Source organism: Suillus fuscotomentosus (assembly GCF_016647785.1).
Source record: "Suillus fuscotomentosus strain FC203 chromosome Unknown F5891scaffold_110, whole genome shotgun sequence".
Lineage (NCBI taxonomy): Eukaryota > Fungi > Basidiomycota > Agaricomycetes > Boletales > Suillaceae > Suillus > Suillus fuscotomentosus.
The window spans coordinates 73,191-92,064 of NW_024539622.1; the positions used below are offsets into that span (position 1 = coordinate 73,191).

The 18,874-nt window shown below is 43.8% G+C and overlaps 4 protein-coding genes across 4 annotated transcripts; 3 read left to right on the top strand and 1 right to left on the bottom strand.

The window, feature by feature from the left end:
- Positions 1 to 2,944: 2,944 nt before the first annotated feature.
- On the top strand, positions 2,945 to 5,734 carry F5891DRAFT_986235 (uncharacterized protein; the record flags this gene model as incomplete). Its single annotated transcript, XM_041377727.1, has 7 exons — positions 2,945 to 3,390; positions 3,445 to 3,766; positions 3,809 to 3,817; positions 4,244 to 4,444; positions 4,495 to 4,715; positions 4,780 to 5,387; positions 5,586 to 5,734. 7 exons carry the CDS (start codon positions 2,945 to 2,947, stop codon positions 5,732 to 5,734), a joined length of 1,956 nt encoding a protein of 651 aa, XP_041218605.1.
- A 2,789-nt stretch (positions 5,735 to 8,523) lies between these two features.
- F5891DRAFT_1209363 (uncharacterized protein) lies at positions 8,524 to 9,189 on the top strand (the record flags this gene model as incomplete). The annotated part of the gene is made up of 1 exon (XM_041369132.1): positions 8,524 to 9,189. The coding sequence occupies one exon, from the start codon at positions 8,524 to 8,526 to the stop codon at positions 9,187 to 9,189; it is 666 nt and encodes a 221-aa protein (XP_041218606.1).
- A 5,924-nt stretch (positions 9,190 to 15,113) lies between these two features.
- On the top strand, positions 15,114 to 15,602 carry F5891DRAFT_901788 (uncharacterized protein; the record flags this gene model as incomplete). Its single annotated transcript, XM_041373475.1, has 3 exons — positions 15,114 to 15,179; positions 15,238 to 15,451; positions 15,505 to 15,602. Coding segments are annotated over 3 exons (378 nt in total), but the record flags the coding sequence as incomplete, so codon positions are not given.
- A 2,286-nt stretch (positions 15,603 to 17,888) lies between these two features.
- F5891DRAFT_904786 (uncharacterized protein) lies at positions 17,889 to 18,062 on the bottom strand (the record flags this gene model as incomplete). Its single annotated transcript, XM_041373529.1, has 1 exon — positions 17,889 to 18,062. A coding segment is annotated over one exon (174 nt), but the record flags the coding sequence as incomplete, so codon positions are not given.
- Between the last annotated feature and the right edge of the window lie 812 nt (positions 18,063 to 18,874).

Below are 18,874 nucleotides of genomic sequence, written 5' to 3' on the forward strand. Positions count from 1 at the left end.
GCTCAAACCATGCTGATCTAAGCTTGTTGCTCACTATTCACAGAGTGAGTCTGTTGATCCTCATTTGAGCTCGCACCACGCTGATCCAAGCTCATACACGTCTGTGCTCATACTAGACAATGAGCCAATAATGGCACCTACATTGATAGCAGTGCCTGCTAGTCTTCGACAACCACAGCTTGGTCCAGGAATACCAGCACATCAACCAACAGGTTGTTAGAGTTAGTACATGATGATGAAAGTACGAGCACAGAAGAGAAAGCTTAGTAATATATACATAGATGAATAATGTAGGGAATGACTAATAACTGGAAATGTCCGAGATGGACATGATTTGTCATTGATAGCATGGACCATAGACAAGTCCATGCTTACACATACAGACCAGGTACTTACAATTAGTGTACCTTAGTATATATATTGTAGCATTATTTTGAATAGATTTTCAGTCAATTTAATAATCTCAAAAGTCTTTATTAAAGTCTATACTACAGATTAAAGGTTATGAGCCCTGCTACTACCATGGATACGATGCTCCCCAGCTCTTTATCACTATATAACATCCCCCAGCTTTCCAATGACAGAACAAACTGGATAACCTATAAGAAAAGGGCCCAAACAGTGATACAAGCGTGAGGTTTGATGTGCTATCTTGATGGTAGGATAAAGGAGCCTGTACCTTTTGAGATCGACTCGCAAGGACAAGCACTAAAGCCAAACAAATCAGTAGCTACCCAGATGGAGATAGAAGAACAGGAGAAAAAGATAGATGAGTTTCAACAGAAGGACTCACTCATCAAGCAACATAGATTTAGTACAGTCTCGGACCAACTATTGTTGTACATCTAGAGCCTTGGGGAAGCCTCAAAGATATGGACAGAAGTATGCCACATCCACAAAGGAAAGACGGAGGTGGTCCAGATGGGCCTGTGATAAAAACTCCAGGACACCAGATGTGAGGAAGGCGGAGATGTAAAGGCGCATTTTGGAGACCTGTTAAGGATCCAAGAATCGTTAGCAGGAATAGGAGTAAGCATAGACAAGAGAGATTACTATACCATTATCATGGGATCATTACCAGAATCCTACAGACCAATACTCTCATCAATAAATGCCACAGTGCACATAATGAAGCAGCCGCTTACCTTGTATGAGCTGATAAATGTTATCACAGAAAAAATATGAACATCAGCAGATAACCAATCCCAAGATACAGAAGAAAGGGAATAATAGTGCGTTTACAGCAAGGACAAACACGCTAAGAGGATGTACCTCAATGAGCAAGAGTGAAGATATCACTTGCTTCAATTGTGACAGGAAGGGTCACTATAAATTTGATTGCTGGAGAGCTGGAGGAGGGAAGGAAGGTCAGGGACCAAGACAAGGAAGAAAGGCGCCAAGACAAACCACTAATATGGCAGACAAGATCAAAAGAGTCAATGATTATGCCTTTGTCATGTCAGATCTAGCAAATGCGGCAAAGAAGATCAACATACCTGCCGAGAGATGAGGAGCCATTATCAATTCAGGTGCAACATCCCATTTCTATCCAGACCAATTGAAATTCGTAATGTTCACCTTCATTGAAGCACAAGATGTGCACACTGCAGACAGTTCTACCATCAGTGCTATAGGAAAAAGGGACATAAGGATAGACTTACCTTGTGGGATGAAGAGAACTACTGTAACCCTCAAAGACACCCTATACACGCTGAAGATGGTGTTTATGCTGATATCAGCCAACAGGATTGCTACTGCCAGCTTCACAGTGCACTTCGAGGACAAAATACTCACCTCAGTACCAGAGCACAAAGCCATAGCTGAAATCCCACAGATAGATGGACTATATCGAATCTTATCATCAGCAACACATAGCGCAAATGTAGCAAGAACAAAACATACCATTTTTGAAGCCCATCACATCCTAGGACACATCTTGCAAGAAGCGATACTTGAAGCTGTAAAGAAGGGAACAGTTAGAGGAATAGATTTGGAGTTAAACTAGAAACCAGAATATTGTGAGAGCTGCACACAAGCAAAGGCATCGTGTCAGCAATTCCCAAAGGAGACAAAGAATTGTGCAAAGACTTATGGAGAACTTGTGCACACGGACTTGTGGGGACCTACACAGACAGCAACAATCAGTGGATGTCTATATTACATCAGTTTTACTGATGACTATAGCTGGGAGACGAAGATAACATTTTTGAAGAGAAAAAGTGACACACTCACCACATTCAAACAGTATGAAGCTTATGTCAGCAGAAAACGTGGGGCACACCTGCACAAAGTTCGATCTGATTGCAGAGGAGAATATATGAGTAATGAATTCGATAAGTACTTGAAGAAGCAAGGAATAACAAGGTAACTCACAGTACATGACTCTCCGCAGCAGAATGGCATAGCCAAACACCTCAATTGGACATTGGTTGAACATGCATGGGCCATGTTATTGGCAAAAGACCTGCCAAAATTTCTATGGGCCAAAGCCATTAATTACCCTACTTGGCTTAAAAACTGCTTACCTCCAAAGGCCATCCCAGGACAAACATTGTTTGAATTAATGCATAAGTCTAAATCAAATTTAGCTGCAGCACACAAATTCGGACAACAAATGTACTGTATACATTCAACCTTAGGTTCGTGGGGGTTGTGGTGTGACATGACATAATGGTAGGTTCGCATGTTCATTCACCACTGTGACTTGTGACAAACTTAAAATAGATTCGCTAAGGTGGTTGGACTACCCCTGGAGGTTGGAGGACTGGGAGTGTCTGAATTGGATTGGCTAGCTCAACTGATCCTCAGTTGATGGCAGAGATTGCAACATATTTGACTTCTTTCTAGCTTTCTGCAATGTCTCAGTGGAATATTGAATGCGAGGGTACATTGATATAGTTGTAAGTTTATTTGTCTGGTCTGAACGTCCCTGTCTCAACCAACCATGAATTCTTCCACCCAGGATAGTGTTATTGATCTTTCTCTTGACCCGCAACAGGATTATGCACATCTGCTTGTATTTCCTTTATGCTACAATTCATTTATTCCAGCTCTGCACCTGCCCATCTCGGCTCTTCTTGACTTCACCAATCTGCCACCATTTGATCACTCACTCATGGTGACCGACTTGCATCATTTTTTCACTTCTGAGCACTACATTGCAAATGCTGTGCCGGCTGACTTCCTGGATTGCTCCCTTCCACCACTCAGTCTGTCCACTCAGCTCCTGGATATCTTCGGTCAGGCCTATCATGATGGCACAAAATCTATCAAGGATCCACAGTTTCCGGGTAATCTTCCATGTTGGGTAGTTCAGTATTGGCATGACTTAGGGTGTGCTGTTGCAGCGAAAGAGCACTGGAGTCTGGCTCATGATTGGCTAGCAGGCCAGTGAGAAAATGCAGACACTGATCTTGTAGCTGCCATTGACGAGGTTTTTAGTAGTCTTCAGGTACTTGGGTGGGGTACTACTCTTAATGGCCCGGCTGCATCACTGCAGGTGCTCGATCTTGCAGAGTTCCTATCATCCACACCAATGAAGGGCTGCTTCGTTGATGCAATGGTGAACGAGATATCCCTCCACATCCAGCTTAATCCCCAGCTTTGCCAGACAACAATTGTCGAAGATCTGACATTCATCAAAACATTACGTTGCAGTTGTGAGCGATGGAGTCGTTACTCAATTGACAAGTGTTTTAGAAGGCTCTGTCAGCTTGGTGATTCCTTGGTGAATGAAGAGCTCACACATATCCTATTCCCTCTGAATGTCAGTGGCATACATTAGACTGTTTTGCTGATTGATGGGAAGAAACAAGAGGTCCGTTACGGCGACTCATTGGATTGGTCGTTGCCAAAGGAAGACATTGATCTCATCCAATGATGGCTGTGGGAGCATGGCTTCCAACCATTGTCCAAAGGCGCTGTATTACTCCATGGCAGGCAGGTTGACTCACACTCATGTGCAGTTGCAATGATCAACATAATTCATCATTTTCTCTTCAATGTCCCATTATTTATGGACAACAAGAAAGATTTCTTGTGCATCAATGAGCTCATCTATCTTCTCCGGGGTCATTTTTCTGCTTCCGACAATGACTGTCACACTCCGTCTGATTCTCTGTCCCAACCAACATCCTTCTCAGAATGTCCTTTCTCCTACGAGTCTTCTGCCTCCCACATTTCCTCCAATATACCACCCTCCAAGTTGCATGTCTCCTTAGATCTATGAGTCTCACCGTCTCAGCTCAGGACCGGGTTGCTTAGGCACTTTAGCATCATCTCACGGCAAGAATATCTTGATGCTGTCCATGAGGAGAATCTTGTGCGCAGTGATGAGCGGGAGGAAGAGGAATTCAGTGCAACACTGAAAGCAAGAGAAAAGAAACTCCTGAAATGCACCTGTGACCGAGATCGCCAGCGTGCCCATTGTGCACAAGTGAAAAATGTAAGTCTTGTTTTGAACGGTTCATTAGACATAATCTCATTTAATTCAAGAACAAACTACAATCAGTTAATGATGTACTGCAGCCACCAGTGCAAAGCCTTGGCTCGCAGCCTTCTCACTCACTCGCCAAGTTATCCCGCCCACACCATGTCATTAAAGAGAACATTCGCCAGAAAAGACCACCTACTCATGGTGGTCGTAAACATACTCAAGTGCCAACTGATGCACAACAAGTGAATTGGCAGAGTCCAATTCTGTGGCCAATAATCCTGTGAGCTGCAAAGCTCAGTGGCGGACCAGGCATGTCTCCACATGCCATCTGTTATCACGCTCAGAAATTGGATCCACGGTATGAGACCCTTACTCCACAAGTCATTAGATATTGGATTGATTGAACTGGGACTCACCCATGATGGAAAGACTCTGTCATCACATGTGCAGAGCAAGGACATCAAGCATCAAGCACTGTCACACGAACCAACATATGTACTTTCCCCTTATCCTGATGTAGTGAAAGCCATTATCGATCAGCTTTCAACTCTTCGCCAAGTTGGTATCACTCTAAACACATCACACTGCCATGGTATCATTGTTGGGTTGCTGCGCTACAGAATCCCTTACATATTCATGACAAAGGCTTACAATGGATCGATGTTCAAGTATTCCGACTCTTGGGTGCAAATGTTCTTGTATGAAAACTTGCGCTACACCATGCGTAAAGGAACCTGTGCAGCTCAGAAACTTCTTACCAACTTGAATGAGGTCTGTCATGAGCAGTTCCTTCGGCTTGCGCTCACAATCCGCAACGACATGATCACCTTCCCCCAGTTCTTAGTCAACATTGACCAAACCAATATCATCTACCAGCCTGCCAGTGGTTATACCTATGAAGTTGTTGGTTCAAAGCAGGTTGATATAATTGGCCAGGAGGAGAAACAAGCATGTACACTCTTGGCTGGCATCTCAGCTGCCAGCGACTTGCTGCCATGGTAAATAATTGTGACTGGGAAGTCGAAGTGTTTCCTTCCTTCCATATATGCTCGTTCGTATGACAAAGCAATGAACTTGAAGTTCCAGTTTGCCTGCTCAAAGACTGACACATACTGGTCTACCTTTGAAATGATGTGTATGTATGTAACAGATATTCTGGTCCTGTTTTGGATGGAGAAAAAAGAGGAGCTGGGTGTACCATCCGATCAACCTTGCATTCTACAGCTCGACTGCTGGACTGTACACCCCCAAGTCCCCCAAGCACCAAGCCAACCTGTTAAGAACATGCTCAAGGGTTGAATACAAAGGGCTTGGCTTCAGCTCATGCGCTGCACCCCTTACCCGAGTATGTGCCCCTAACTTCTGAAGGCTGTTGGATGATGTCCGGAGTCCGATGTCCGATGCACGGGAATTCCAACAGATGTTTGGGAACAAGTGATATGACTAATCCAGATGATGTCCGAACTAGAAAGGAAACAGCAGAGGACTACCAGAGGTAGAGGCAGAGGTGACAAGTCTATAGGAGTCAATCCTAAGACTAGCAGAGGATGACAGGAGGGAACTCAAGTCGGACGGAGGAGGGGATGAGCAGAGTCTAAGATAATATTCGAACTAAGGAAGTACAAAGATTCTACAGGGTTTATATACTACTGAGGACTTAATAGAGAATCAGTCAGCGCAGTCCAAAGCTATGCGAGGCTGTGGACGGAGGATATAGAAAAGTCTAACACTAGTCTATTTGAAAATAGTAAATGAAGACAGAAATGAGAACATAGGAAAATAAAGGCAGAGATGAAATGAGGTACAGAAAATGAGTATAGTCTAACTGGAGAAGGAATGTACAAAGGGATAAGGCATGGAAGATAGATGCAGGTCAGATCCAGACAATAGATAGAAGTCAGCTGGATCTGGAAATCCAGAAATGATGTGTGTGATAGGTCTGGGTCTGGAATGCAGGATATGACACAACCTCCCAAAATGCCACACCAGGGTATACAGAGACTGCCAGATCCAATAATGCCCAAAGCCACAAGAGTACAACCCCCTGCAGGATACTACAAAGCATTGAATGAAGGAGAAAGAGCGACCATAGCAATGGAAGACTCACTGGATGACACTCAATCAGATTCTTTTTTATATATGGCCATGGCAGCTGCAGAAAAAGAACCAACACTTAAAGAAGCATTAAATGGTCCAGATGCAGAGGAATGGCAAGAAGCTATGGACTACAAAATTGGTCAGTTAGAGAAACTAGGAACATGGGAAATCATAGACCCACCTAGAGATGCAAATGTTATACCATGCCACTTCATACTGGCAACCAAGCAAGGTCCCAATGGAGAGAAGATAAAACTCCAGGCACATCTAGTAGCAAACAGTCAGTGACAAGAATACAGAATAGACTATCAAGAAACCTTCACACCCACCTCCAATATGACGACCATATGAACGGTCCTATCGATGGCTGCAAGAAATGATTGGGAAATGCACCAAGTAGATACAAAGGGTGCTTGCCTAAACACTACACTCAAGGACGATGTGTATATGTAGGCACCATCTGGATACTTGAAGAAAGGAGATGAGAGAAAGGTCTTGAGGCTGTTGAGAAGCTTGTACAGCCTAAAGCAAGTCAGTTTTGAGTGGTCCAAGGAGCTAGAAGAATTTTTCCTCAAAGCTGGATATACACGCTCACAAGTCGATCAAGCAGTGTACTATCGGAGGGAGCAGGACAAGCACACCATCATAATGTCGAAGCATCTAGAACATATACAGAAGTTCAAAGATCAGTTGTGTCAAAAGTTTGAGATTACAGATCTGGGGGAGCTTACCTGGTTGTTGGGTCTCAAGATAGAGAGAGACCGAAGCACGTGAACCATAATGCTATCACAAGAAGTGTATGTTGACACCATTGTCGAGCATTTTTATCTCGAAGACACAAAACCAGCACACATTCTTATGAAGACTGGAATACAGCTGATGAAAGAACAGTCAGACCATTCGCCAGGCACCAAACTTGAAATACATGAACAACATGTCTTGTACCAGAGAGCAATTGGATTGCTAATGTATGCAGCAACCTGCACCAGGCCAGACATAGCACTAGCAGTGTTGGTACTGTTGCAATTCATGTGAGAACCGGCAAAGTCACACTGGGAAGCAGCAAAGTGTGTCATCCGCTACCTGAAAGCAACAAAGAAAGCAAAGCTTACCTTAGGAGGAAAAGAAGAAGACCTGGAGGCTTATGCGGATGTGGACAGGGCAAGTCAAGCCCACAGGCATTCTATATCAGGGTACTTGGTCCTGCTGCATGGATCGCCGATAGCCTGGAGTGCAAGGAAGCAAACAATAATAGCACTATCGACTGCAGAAGCTGAGTACATTGCATTGATGTCTGTCACAAGAGAAGTGCTATATCTTCAGTCATTACTAAAAGAACTTTATGAAAGAACAGATGCACCTATCACCATCTATTCCGATAATCAAGGCGCCATTGCCCTCGCATTGAACAACAAGCTCCATGCTCGAACAAAGCATATCAACATATACTATCATTTCATCTGGTCAGTTATTGAAAACAGCACGATAAATTAGAGTACATACCAACAGACAAAAACCTCGTGGATGCTTTCACAAAAGCACTGCCAAAGCTGAGATTGGAAAGATTGAGAGAAGAAATGAAGGTAAGCTGTGCTTGAGGGGGAGTGTTAGAGTTAGTGCATGATGATGAGAGTATGAGCACAGGAGAGAAAGATTAGTAATAAATACATAGATGAATAATGTAGGGAACAACTAATAACTGGAAATGTCCAAGATGGACATGATTTGTCATCGATAGCACAGACCATAGACAAGTCTGTGCTTACACATACATGGACCAGGTACTTACAATTAGCATACCTTAGTATATATATTGTAGCATTATTTCGAATAGATTTTCAGTCAATTTAATAATCTCAAAAGTGTTCATTAAAGTCTATACTACAGATTACACAGGTAGACATCCACCTAGCATTTCTTTAAATTCACCGCCTAGCTCGCCCTTCCATGCATCTCATGGTCAAGTATGAGGCATATCTTTGGGTCCATTCATGGCACCCATGCCATCCCCACTCGCCAACATGTTCCATGTCCCACTTCATCCATTTGAATCAGCTCAGCTTGATGACCCTCCAGAAGGACTCAGAGGACACGGACGAAGACACAACCAGATGCATTCGCGCAACCTATCAATATTCTTTCCCAGCTCACACACAACTATCTCTAAAGATCTCCCTACAGACGTCGAATCTGCCTCAAATATCAATTCACAATCCCAAATCGACCTTCATATACCTGCATCTCAAAGCGAACCCCTTCAGATCGGACATGATCATACAGCTTCTTTTTCATTCGGCTCCTCAGGCTCTATCTCCAAGTCAAACTCTGCAGGTGCAGTGCCAGCTAGCGTGATAGCACATAGAGGCCATCATCACAAACATTCCTTTTCTCATAACTTCTTTTCTTTCCTTGACCCTGTTCATCAATCACAACCAGTAACAAAACCTGAGGAATTGCACATGGCTCCTACCCCTGCTCTGATGTCTCCATGGAGTGTGGTGAGCAACGTCCAAGGTGGGGAGGGCGTAAGCTCTAGCAAAGTCAATCTCACAATGGGCACCAGCTCTTGTTCCAGCTCAGCATCCCCTGCATCCTCTTCCTTGCCTTATTATAACCAATTTTCTTGGAATCTAAGCAAAGACAGTCTTTTGGCATGAGTTACATGCATGCTGCAATTCTGCTTGGGCAGATTGGTCTGGGTGTGCAGACAGGCTATCAGGTCATTGGCATGTACAGGCCTAGGCTATTGAGTCGTGTTTGATGTGTTTGGCATCACAGCAGGCGGGCCTTTTCTTGGTAGAAACAAGGATGGGTTTGGGTGAGTTTTGCTCTCCAGTCGTTCCCATGCACATATTGTTACGACAGTGCGTCGTCGTATGCGAACTGGGATGAATCTAACAGCGACGATCACAACAGTGATACCTCATGCTGAGAGTCCAAGGTCGGCTCTTCCAAACAAGCAAGAGTTGCGTATGCTAGCAGAGGCAAGCGATAGTAGTGGTTACAGGCAGAAGGGGTCTCAAGTCCTTCTGAAGGTGCGGATCGAATGTTGAGCAAGTAGCTTTAGCAAGACAAGCAGTTCAAGGTAAAACCCAGTAAAATTAAAGTAAGGAACATCTACTTTAATCATCGACCTTATATAAGGCTACTCTATCGTATCTAAGCTCAGCTTGAAGCTGGGTTCTAATCTGCTTATCTATCGAGTCAGAGATACCATGCATGAGGCAGGCTTCTATCTAGGATAAGGACCATGAGGCGTCCTTCTATCAGTGCATGGGGCAACCATGAGGCTTGCCTTCTATCTTGATAACATAAATAGGTCTTCTAGACCTATGTCGTCATATGCGGTCCAGACCATTTATCTAAGCCAGCATCTTCCGGGCTTTTCTTCTATCATCATCTATCATCAAGACCTAAAGGTCCAGGTATTGTGTCATTGCCGTGCAAGGTGGCAGAGGGCAGGCTGGTAGCTGGGGGCTCGTGTAGCATGTTGTAACACATATCACTTCATTGTTTGCACAACTGCACATATATTTATGTTTCTTGCAACCTTGTATCCTCTCTACCCTTCCATATTACCCGCCCAAACTAACCCCCTACCCAGCCCAGCACACACACAAACCACTCTCCTCTTCACCTAATGTGTCTACCTCATGTTTTCAGGCACGTATGTAGCCAAAGAAGCTGTTGAACATATTCTACTTTCTGCAGGACATGGACATGGGCACAGGCATGGGCGCCCTTCCCCCTCCCTCCACTTTACTGCATCAATATTAGCTTTGAATGCATCACTGAATGCAGCTGGGGGCATCATGCAAGGCCTGGGTCTGCATGGTGCAGGTGAGATAGGAAATGACGGACATCATCATCATTGGGGGGATGAGAGGCTTGAGATGTTGGGGTACATTTCCTCTTCACTTGTTTGCTTTAGCAAAGCTTATGGATTTCTTGTTTTGTTTTGGTCTTCCATTTTTCTGCTTCTTGTACAGGGGATCTGTGTTGCGTCTCACATAATGCCAATACTCCCAATGCCAATGATCTCATACACAGACTGTGTTACCCCCTTAGTCTCATTATCATGGTCCTCCTCTCCCTCCTCGCTACTTCCATTACATTTGAGCATCATGATGTGTTAGTTAGAGGTGTGTGTTATCGATCGCCCCTTCTTTTCATGTGGTTCTTATTTTGTCCGAGTTTCATTTTCATTTCATCTGTAGCTCCATTTCGTTCACTGTTCATTTCTTATTCTGGTTGGGTGCGCATTGGTGTTCATAGGTTATGTTTCTGAAGACTGATCACATACTCATGATTCTGACGCACATCCTTCCCTCCTTTGTCCCCTATCCCTCTTCTTTTTTTCCTTCTTAAACCTCAACTAACACCTCTCGTAAGTAACAAACAAATACATGCACCTCCCATCCCCGCTCTCTCTATTCCAGCACCCCCGACTCCATCCATCATTCTCTGTCCCAGGAAGAGGACAAGTGCAAGTGCCATGGGAGAGGATACTGAGGAACCCATACACCTTTCCTCCAATTCTGTTTTGTGTAGTTATTTTGGGGGGTGAGATGGTTTTGAATGTGTAAGTACTTGTTGTTCAACTTCATCCATTCTTGTCACAACCTTTCTTCTTACTTGCAACACTCTTTCCTGCCCAATGGCCTACCTTTTCTCATTCAAGCTCGGACCATGCTGATCCAAGCTCATTGCCTACTGTTTGCAGAGTGAGTCAGTCGATTATTGTTCAAGCTCAGACCACACTGATCCAAGCTCGTTGCTTACCATTCACAGAGTGAGTCAGTCGATTCTTGTTTGAGCTCAGACCATGCTGATCCAAGCTCATTGCTTACCATTTGCAGAGTGAGTCCATCAATTCTCATTCAAGTTCGGACCACGCTGATCTCAAGTCATTGCCCACCATTCAATCATCACCGATAACAACACCAGTTCACATTTAAATCGAGAAGACTATTCTATTTACAAATGTTCACAACTAATACCTCTCTTCAATCTCAACACTAATTCCTGCCCCCACAACCGCGACATAGAAGTCGCCTCAAGTAATGTCCCCACCTGGATCTCTGAGTTATTTGAACAGTTCTTTCCCCTCCTCCTAGGATTTCAACAGCTCTCTCGACTCCCCGCTGCCTTTCAATGAGTCTCTCCGTGTTTTGTGCTGATGTGCGCTGCTCTCGCAACCTTCTTGCACAAGTTGCAGTACTATATAACTAGTGATTTATTTTAGTTTTTGCACATTACAGTGTACAACCACTGGTTGACACAGCAAGTGTCAATTGGCCTCCTGTACACCAAACACCTCGAAAATCGCAGTTTCTAAGCGCTAGAATAATAATAAATAGTTCAATATATACGACTGAGGTACTAGAATTTTAATAAGTGATGATAATAATGTATGGGAGTGCATTTGAGCTTGGGCAAGTGAAACCTGTCATTGACACACCTGTGACCAGTGTGACATATGTCACATGTTGCTGCGATAACACTATCACACGCACGATCCACTTCAACACAAACCTCACCGCTAGCTCTCAAATTCTTCTCCTGAATCCTTTAATGATGTCATGTGTAAGAGGGATGCCACGGTCCGCAGATTGAATGATGAAGTCGACAATTACTCGTTCTTTCTCTGGTTTGGCCTGCTCTGCAATATATGCTGCTAATGCATCTGCCATAGATAAGGCAGCACTATGGTGCTTGTCTCGCTTCTTCGCAGAATTGGATTTTGCATGATAGACCATTTATAGCAGGAACAGAACGACACTATGGATGGAAATATGGCTGGGAAAAGCATGTTCATTGTTGACGTGTCAATACAAATTGACGTGTTTTTGTTCCCACGCCCCTAAGTGCCTTGCTGTGTCACACTTCAGTGGCCTCTGCATAATCTACGTTCGGACACAGTGAAATATCAATTCTTTTGCCACAATTTATGGTCCACACTTTGGTGAATGTGTCACCTACTGACTGCATCATTTTTGTAGCAACATGATAACCTGTATTGCCCAGTACACTACCTTTACAAAGTTGATGCTCCATTTTGAGCCACATTTCGGTAAGAATTCATTCATATGTGAAACATTGCTCAGTGAGATTGGTCAAAAAAAATTCCATGCCTACTAGATGTATCTATAGACCTAACTACAGAATTACAATGTTGATCAAACATTAATTTAATGAGTTATGGCCGAGTGTGTCAAGGAATGATGGTGTGTCAACCAGTGGTTGTACACTGTATCAGAATTACTTACTTTATCTTGTGGACCCATTAGGCAACTGCACGGGTCCGGGTATTGCTGGGGTAGGGGTAGGGGTCTGACATTAAGGCACACATACCTGTACCCGTACCCTTAGCCCGGGTTTTCAGAAGATAGCTAGTTACTGTCCATCAAATGAATGATATTTGGATGTACTATACAAGTCAATCTCTAATACAATCGGGCAAAGGCTATCAAATTTTTCGCAAACCTATACTAGCAAAATTCACCCAACATCCACTCGCACAATGCAGTCCAACACTGAAAAATGAATCCCAAAGATCTCTGTCAAAGCGAAGGCTGCCCTTGAAGAAACAACATTGAAGAAACGGAAGGCTGATTCCAATGGAGATAATGTGACAGTGCAGCCAAAGAAGGCGAAAAAGAACTAACATGCTGAAAGTACTGATGCAATGGCACCCAAGAAGGTTGCGGCATTGCCTAAAGATAGTGGCACCACCTAGAAGGCCACAGCATTGTCTGAGGCAGCAGCTGCACCAAGTTGATGAGCTTTTGTGCGAACAGAGGAGGAGGAGGAGTTGCACAACAATGCAAATGATAGTGATATTGAACTTGTGGTGCCCATGAACGAAGAAGAAAGTGCTGGAGACGAGCTAAGTGCAGGTTTAAACCTATCAAAAAATGATATCAATTCATTGGACACCAACAGAATGACTGATGAAAGAGTGGAACTCACAAGTGTATGCATTCTTTCATCCAATTCCCAAGATTAGTGAGCAGAATGGGCAGCGAGCGCATGAATTCAGGTGCCAAGCCAAGGGTTGCAAAGCCACTGTGAGGTGTTACCTCGATAAAGGTGATGCACGTTCAACAGGAAACCTGCGCAAACACATGCGCTTGTGTTGGGGAGAAGACATTTTGAAGGCTGCAGATGAAGCAAAAGATGTTGACGAGGTTTGGAAGAATATTGTTGGCAGTGTCCTAAGAAATGGATCAATCACTGCGTCATTCGAAAGAAAGGGTAAAGGAAAAATCACATACTCTCACCGTCAGCATACCCACACCGAAACAAGGTATGGTACTCTCGATGGTGTCTTGAGCAGAGCCTGACATGCTTGACAGAGCAGAAATTGTGTGTTGGGTGTCGGAAAACCTGCATCCATTTGAAATCGTTCGCGATAGAGGGTTTCAGTCATTAATGAAGACTGGACAACCAGAATATTACTTACCATCTCCTTTGACTGTCTCGCAAGATGTCTGCCTCGTTTTTGCAAGAACCCATCAACGCATCGCTAAAATGACAAGTGTAAGCTTAGTTACATGATTATGATTCATTCAAAGACTGAAAAACAAACCAGGAATATGAAGGAAAGATTAACTTCAGTACTGATGGGTGGACCTCTCCAAACCATAGAGCCCTTGTGGCCATATTGGCACACCTGGAGTTCAAAGGTGAACCACTGTGCTTGCCGTTAGATATCGTTGAAGTTTCAAAGGTAAAAATCACTTACAAACATTGAAGCGCTGATGCCAATATAATGGTCACAATAGTCTCATACCAGTGAACAACTTGCTCATGCATTTCAGGGTGTCCTGGAAGATTTCGTAGCACATGAAAAGGTAAGCAAAGACTTGAACACTTAGGAAAATTCAAACTTACAAAGGTGCAGACTCTTTGTGTCACATGCGACAACGTGTCGAACAATGACGCTATGATTGATGAACTGACTGTTGACCTGCCAAATTTTGGAGGACGAGCGACGCATACCAGGTGCTTCCTGCACATGGTCAATCTCATGGCAAAATCGGTGATCCGTGAGTTTTATTTGATGAAGAGGAAGCAGGATAATTCCAATGATGATGAGGCTGCATTGACGGCAGAGGAAAGTCGACTGAAGGAACAACTTGAGGAATTGAGTGAGAATATTGAGCTGGAAGATTATGTGACCATCACAGAGATTGCAGGAGATGATGACAATGTGGGGGACAACACCGAGGGTCTGGTCGATGCAACTGTGCTGCTGATGAGTGACGAATGAGAAGAACTACGAAATACGATAATTCCGGTCCAGTTAGCACTAGTGAAGGTGTGTTGATCACAACAATATAAAAAAACTCACAGCTGACCGCACATTGAATAGCTTCGCAAACTTGGATTCAAAATCATCCACCCCACCACAAAGCTTCTCCCCGCCTGGAACGACATCTTGAGTGAGTTGCAGATGAAGCCTAGCATGTTGCTGAGAGATGTGTCGACATGCTGGAATTCCACATATGACATGTTGGAATATGCTCTGAACCATCGGAAGGCGATAGATGCAGTGTCGCAGAGACGCGAATTGGGATTGAGGGTGTTTGAGTTGAGTGATGATGAATGGAGTATAGTTGAGCAACTCTGCAACATGTTGAAGGTGAGGCCGGCATCATGCGCACTGTGTGGAGTTGTTTGATTTTGCTAACATAATTTAGATCCTCAAAGATGCTACCATGTTTTTTTCACGCTCAACACCAAGCCTTGCAACAGTGATCCCGGCAATGGATCTCATTGACGAGACACTCTCAACTCACATGCTCAACAAACGACTGCTTCCATCAATTCGTGCGGCTTCAGGACTTGCCAAGAAAACTCTAAATCGTTACTATGAGCTCACTGACAGATCTGATGTCTACTGCATCGCAATGAGTGAGTCCAATTGTATTTTATTTTCAGTACCTACCAACTAACTTATATTATAGTTCTCCATCCACGCCACAAATTAGCTTACTTCCAATGCGCAAAATGGGAAGAAGGTTGGATTGACTTGGTGCATACACTAGTGCGTGCAGAGTTCGACCGCTCATACTCAACTGACAATGCTAACGGGGAGATAGATGATGCAGGATATAATTCTGATGCCAGCATTGTGGCGTCCTCAACTGTAAGTCAAATTATTTATTCCAGTACTACTCGCTCACTGACTGTCTTGTATAGAATATCTTTGATAACATTCCCGCACTCGCCCCACCAGTAAACAGTGACCTACAGGACGAACTCGATTGCTATCTCAGCACTGATGTTGAAGATGTCGACAATGCACTCGCATGGTGGAATGAACGTCGCACACTCTACCCTCGTCTTTCGTGAATGGCACTAGATTACCTCACAATCCCAGGTGCGTGTTTTTTTTTTGTTGCTCATAATTTATTTTCCTTTACAGCAACATCTGTTGATGTTGAATGGCTGTTTAGCTGTGGTCGTCTTCTACTCACCCATGTCCGTTCGCGACTCTCTGCCCAGACGACACGTGCAATCCTATGTCTCGGCTATTGGAGCCAGCTTGGCCTCGTCAAGATGGAGGACGTGCAGTCTGTTGCTGCTCTTGCTGATGTTCAAGGTGATGAGATGCTTATGGAGGATGGGTGGGATGCTATTGTGTTGTAGAATACATTGTTTAAATTTTGTTCCTACTGTAGGTATTTCTATGCGAGACCCGCAGGTATACCCTCCAGGGGTAGTACTCCGGGTGTCTATACACTCTACCTGCTGTGATACCCGATACCCGCGCTGTGGGTCTGAGTATATGTGCGGGTCCGGGTCCGGGTATGACTTCGGGCACCCGTGGGTTCATCCGTGCAGTTGCCTAGGACCCATTGATATCAATAAAGTTATTGTAAATGTAGAGTGTGTTTGTGAATTAATGTGATCGACAATCTGCTCTGAGTTCTCATCACAGTTCTCAATGACTGGAGTCCTAAATTGTAAATCTATTTTTGGCTTATATAATATATTATTAATAGAGTTGGTTTTAAGCCCTTAAGTCAACTTAGCTATAACTATTCGAGCTGGGCTGAACTGTAATTACACAAGCCATAACCACTTGTCAACTCAGCTATTTTTAGCTCAGGCCACAGCTAGAACCGGCAACAAGCCGGAGCCGCGGCAACACTACCCATGACCTGCACGGGTTACCCATACCCATGTGGATCCCTATGTATATTATTCTAATCTGTCCACCAGTTCTCTGATGAATAGCTACCATGTGAGTAAGAACAACAGCAGCTAGAACCACAATCAGCAGATAAGCAAGATTCAAGAAAGACAAATAAATTACTACTAGTAAGAAAGTAGCTAGTACTACACAAATGAAATATGTAATGCTGCACAAGCAGTGGGTCCATGAAGCGGTATTATTAGTCACATCAGGAAAAACCTCCCATGGGAATTCCACTGAACTCATCAAACTCACATGTAAAACAGCTGAATTCCAGAAAATCTGCTAATTTGACCGAAATCAACTGAAATCATTGTATTTCAAAGGTAATAAAATCTACCGGTCAGATTCAGCAGAAATTGTTGTATTTCCAATGAACTTGGAGTAAATTCTGCCAGCCAGATTATAGTGAGATAAGCATGCCTGTCACTAAATGAGTGTTACAAGTAACATCAGCTACATGGCCCCCCTATCATTTTTCCCCTTCATCCTCATCCTCGCCTACCTCCAGCTCATACTCCTTTACCAACTATCCATTGACCGGATCCTCGGGACTGTTCCCATCCCTCATCTCCCTCCTACCACACAAACATGCACACGTGCCTTTGGGATATGACTCGTCCTGACTCGTACCACCAATGTGGCTTGCCTTATCTGCTCTTATCTTTCCTCTGACTCATGCGTGCTGCACATTGTATCTTTTACCGTTGGTTTGTTCCAACGTTTCTTGGTCTCATTCCACATTCAACCTCCCATCACTAATCAGGCTCTGCTGCCAGCGTACCTATACCCTTTCCATTTCCCCTCTACCCTTACCTACAGTACGGTAGCCTTGCCCTCAACCCTCTCCACTTAGTATAAGTAGTTGGCCACCTTGTACTAGATTCTCTAACTTGAATCTACTCAATCTTCCCAGGAACATACTTTCCTCTGAAGCCCCTCAGCTTCAGTCTCTAGTATCTTTTCTCAAGTGCTCATTGCATGTCTCTGATATCTGCCGACTCGACGTCACCAGTCTCAGTCACTACACTGGATCCTTCCGGTTACATCACAGATGTTAGTGGATGACGCCCCTCTTAGGGCTCCACCTAACAGATCTATTTGAGTGTGTAACAATGAGTTTACAAAGAGGGTAGAACAAAGATCCAGAACAGTACTGCTCGTCCATTTGCGAGGTATGACTGGGCCAAATTTTGGAATAAGGTGTACACTCCTGTGAATATCGGAGATATTGATGATGCTCACAAGATGCTCTCCATTACAAATGATGCACAAAATTTTGTACAAACCATGGTTTGCTTTGGGTTGCCTGAATGGCATGAATCACTCCACATAAGCAAAGTGGGTAGGTGCCTTGGCAGGTGTGCGAAATAAGGCAGCCACAGCATGACTTGTCAGTGTGAAGACAGCATGGACTTGTGCAACACAATACCCTGAAATTTATGATCAAATATTAGTTTAGTGAGGGAGTAGTATGAAAAAACAACTAGAACAAGAATGAGAACGGTGACTGTTGAGCATCGAGAACTGGCAAATGAGAATGAGTGAGGAAGATCACTGGTCACAAGTGCAATTATATGAATTGGAAAATGAGTGAAAAAAAGCAGGAACACTCACAGGCAACCAAAGATAAGTGTGGACAGGGACAAACAAGCGCAGAAATGCAGACATGAAAACACAAACTAGAATGATTGAAAATGAGTGAAATGAGTGGCAAAAGCCCATATAAGAAGAAATACTCACAAGTGGACAAGCAGGAATGAGTGTAGAGCATTAGCATAATCAAAATAGTTGAAAATGTAAATGGTAGCTACAGCGCAGCGCTGAGGAGTGAAACACTTAGATGGATTCTGATCAATGCGGGAAATGCCGAGTTTATTCTCACAGTTGAATTTTAAAAGTTTGGTTTGAAAATGACATGCAGGTCCATTCTCTGTCTCACTACTACTTTGAGTTGCTCACACTCTTTTCTTTACTGAATGTTTTCGCTCATTGTCAGGATGTGTGTAATCTCTTTTTTGACCTGCTTACTTGATGCTGATGGTGCCGTGTCCATGTCCTGCTCTGTGCATATCCTTGTCTTTACCCAATGCTGATGGTGCCATGGCCATGTTCCGCTTCAGAATGTGTGTGAC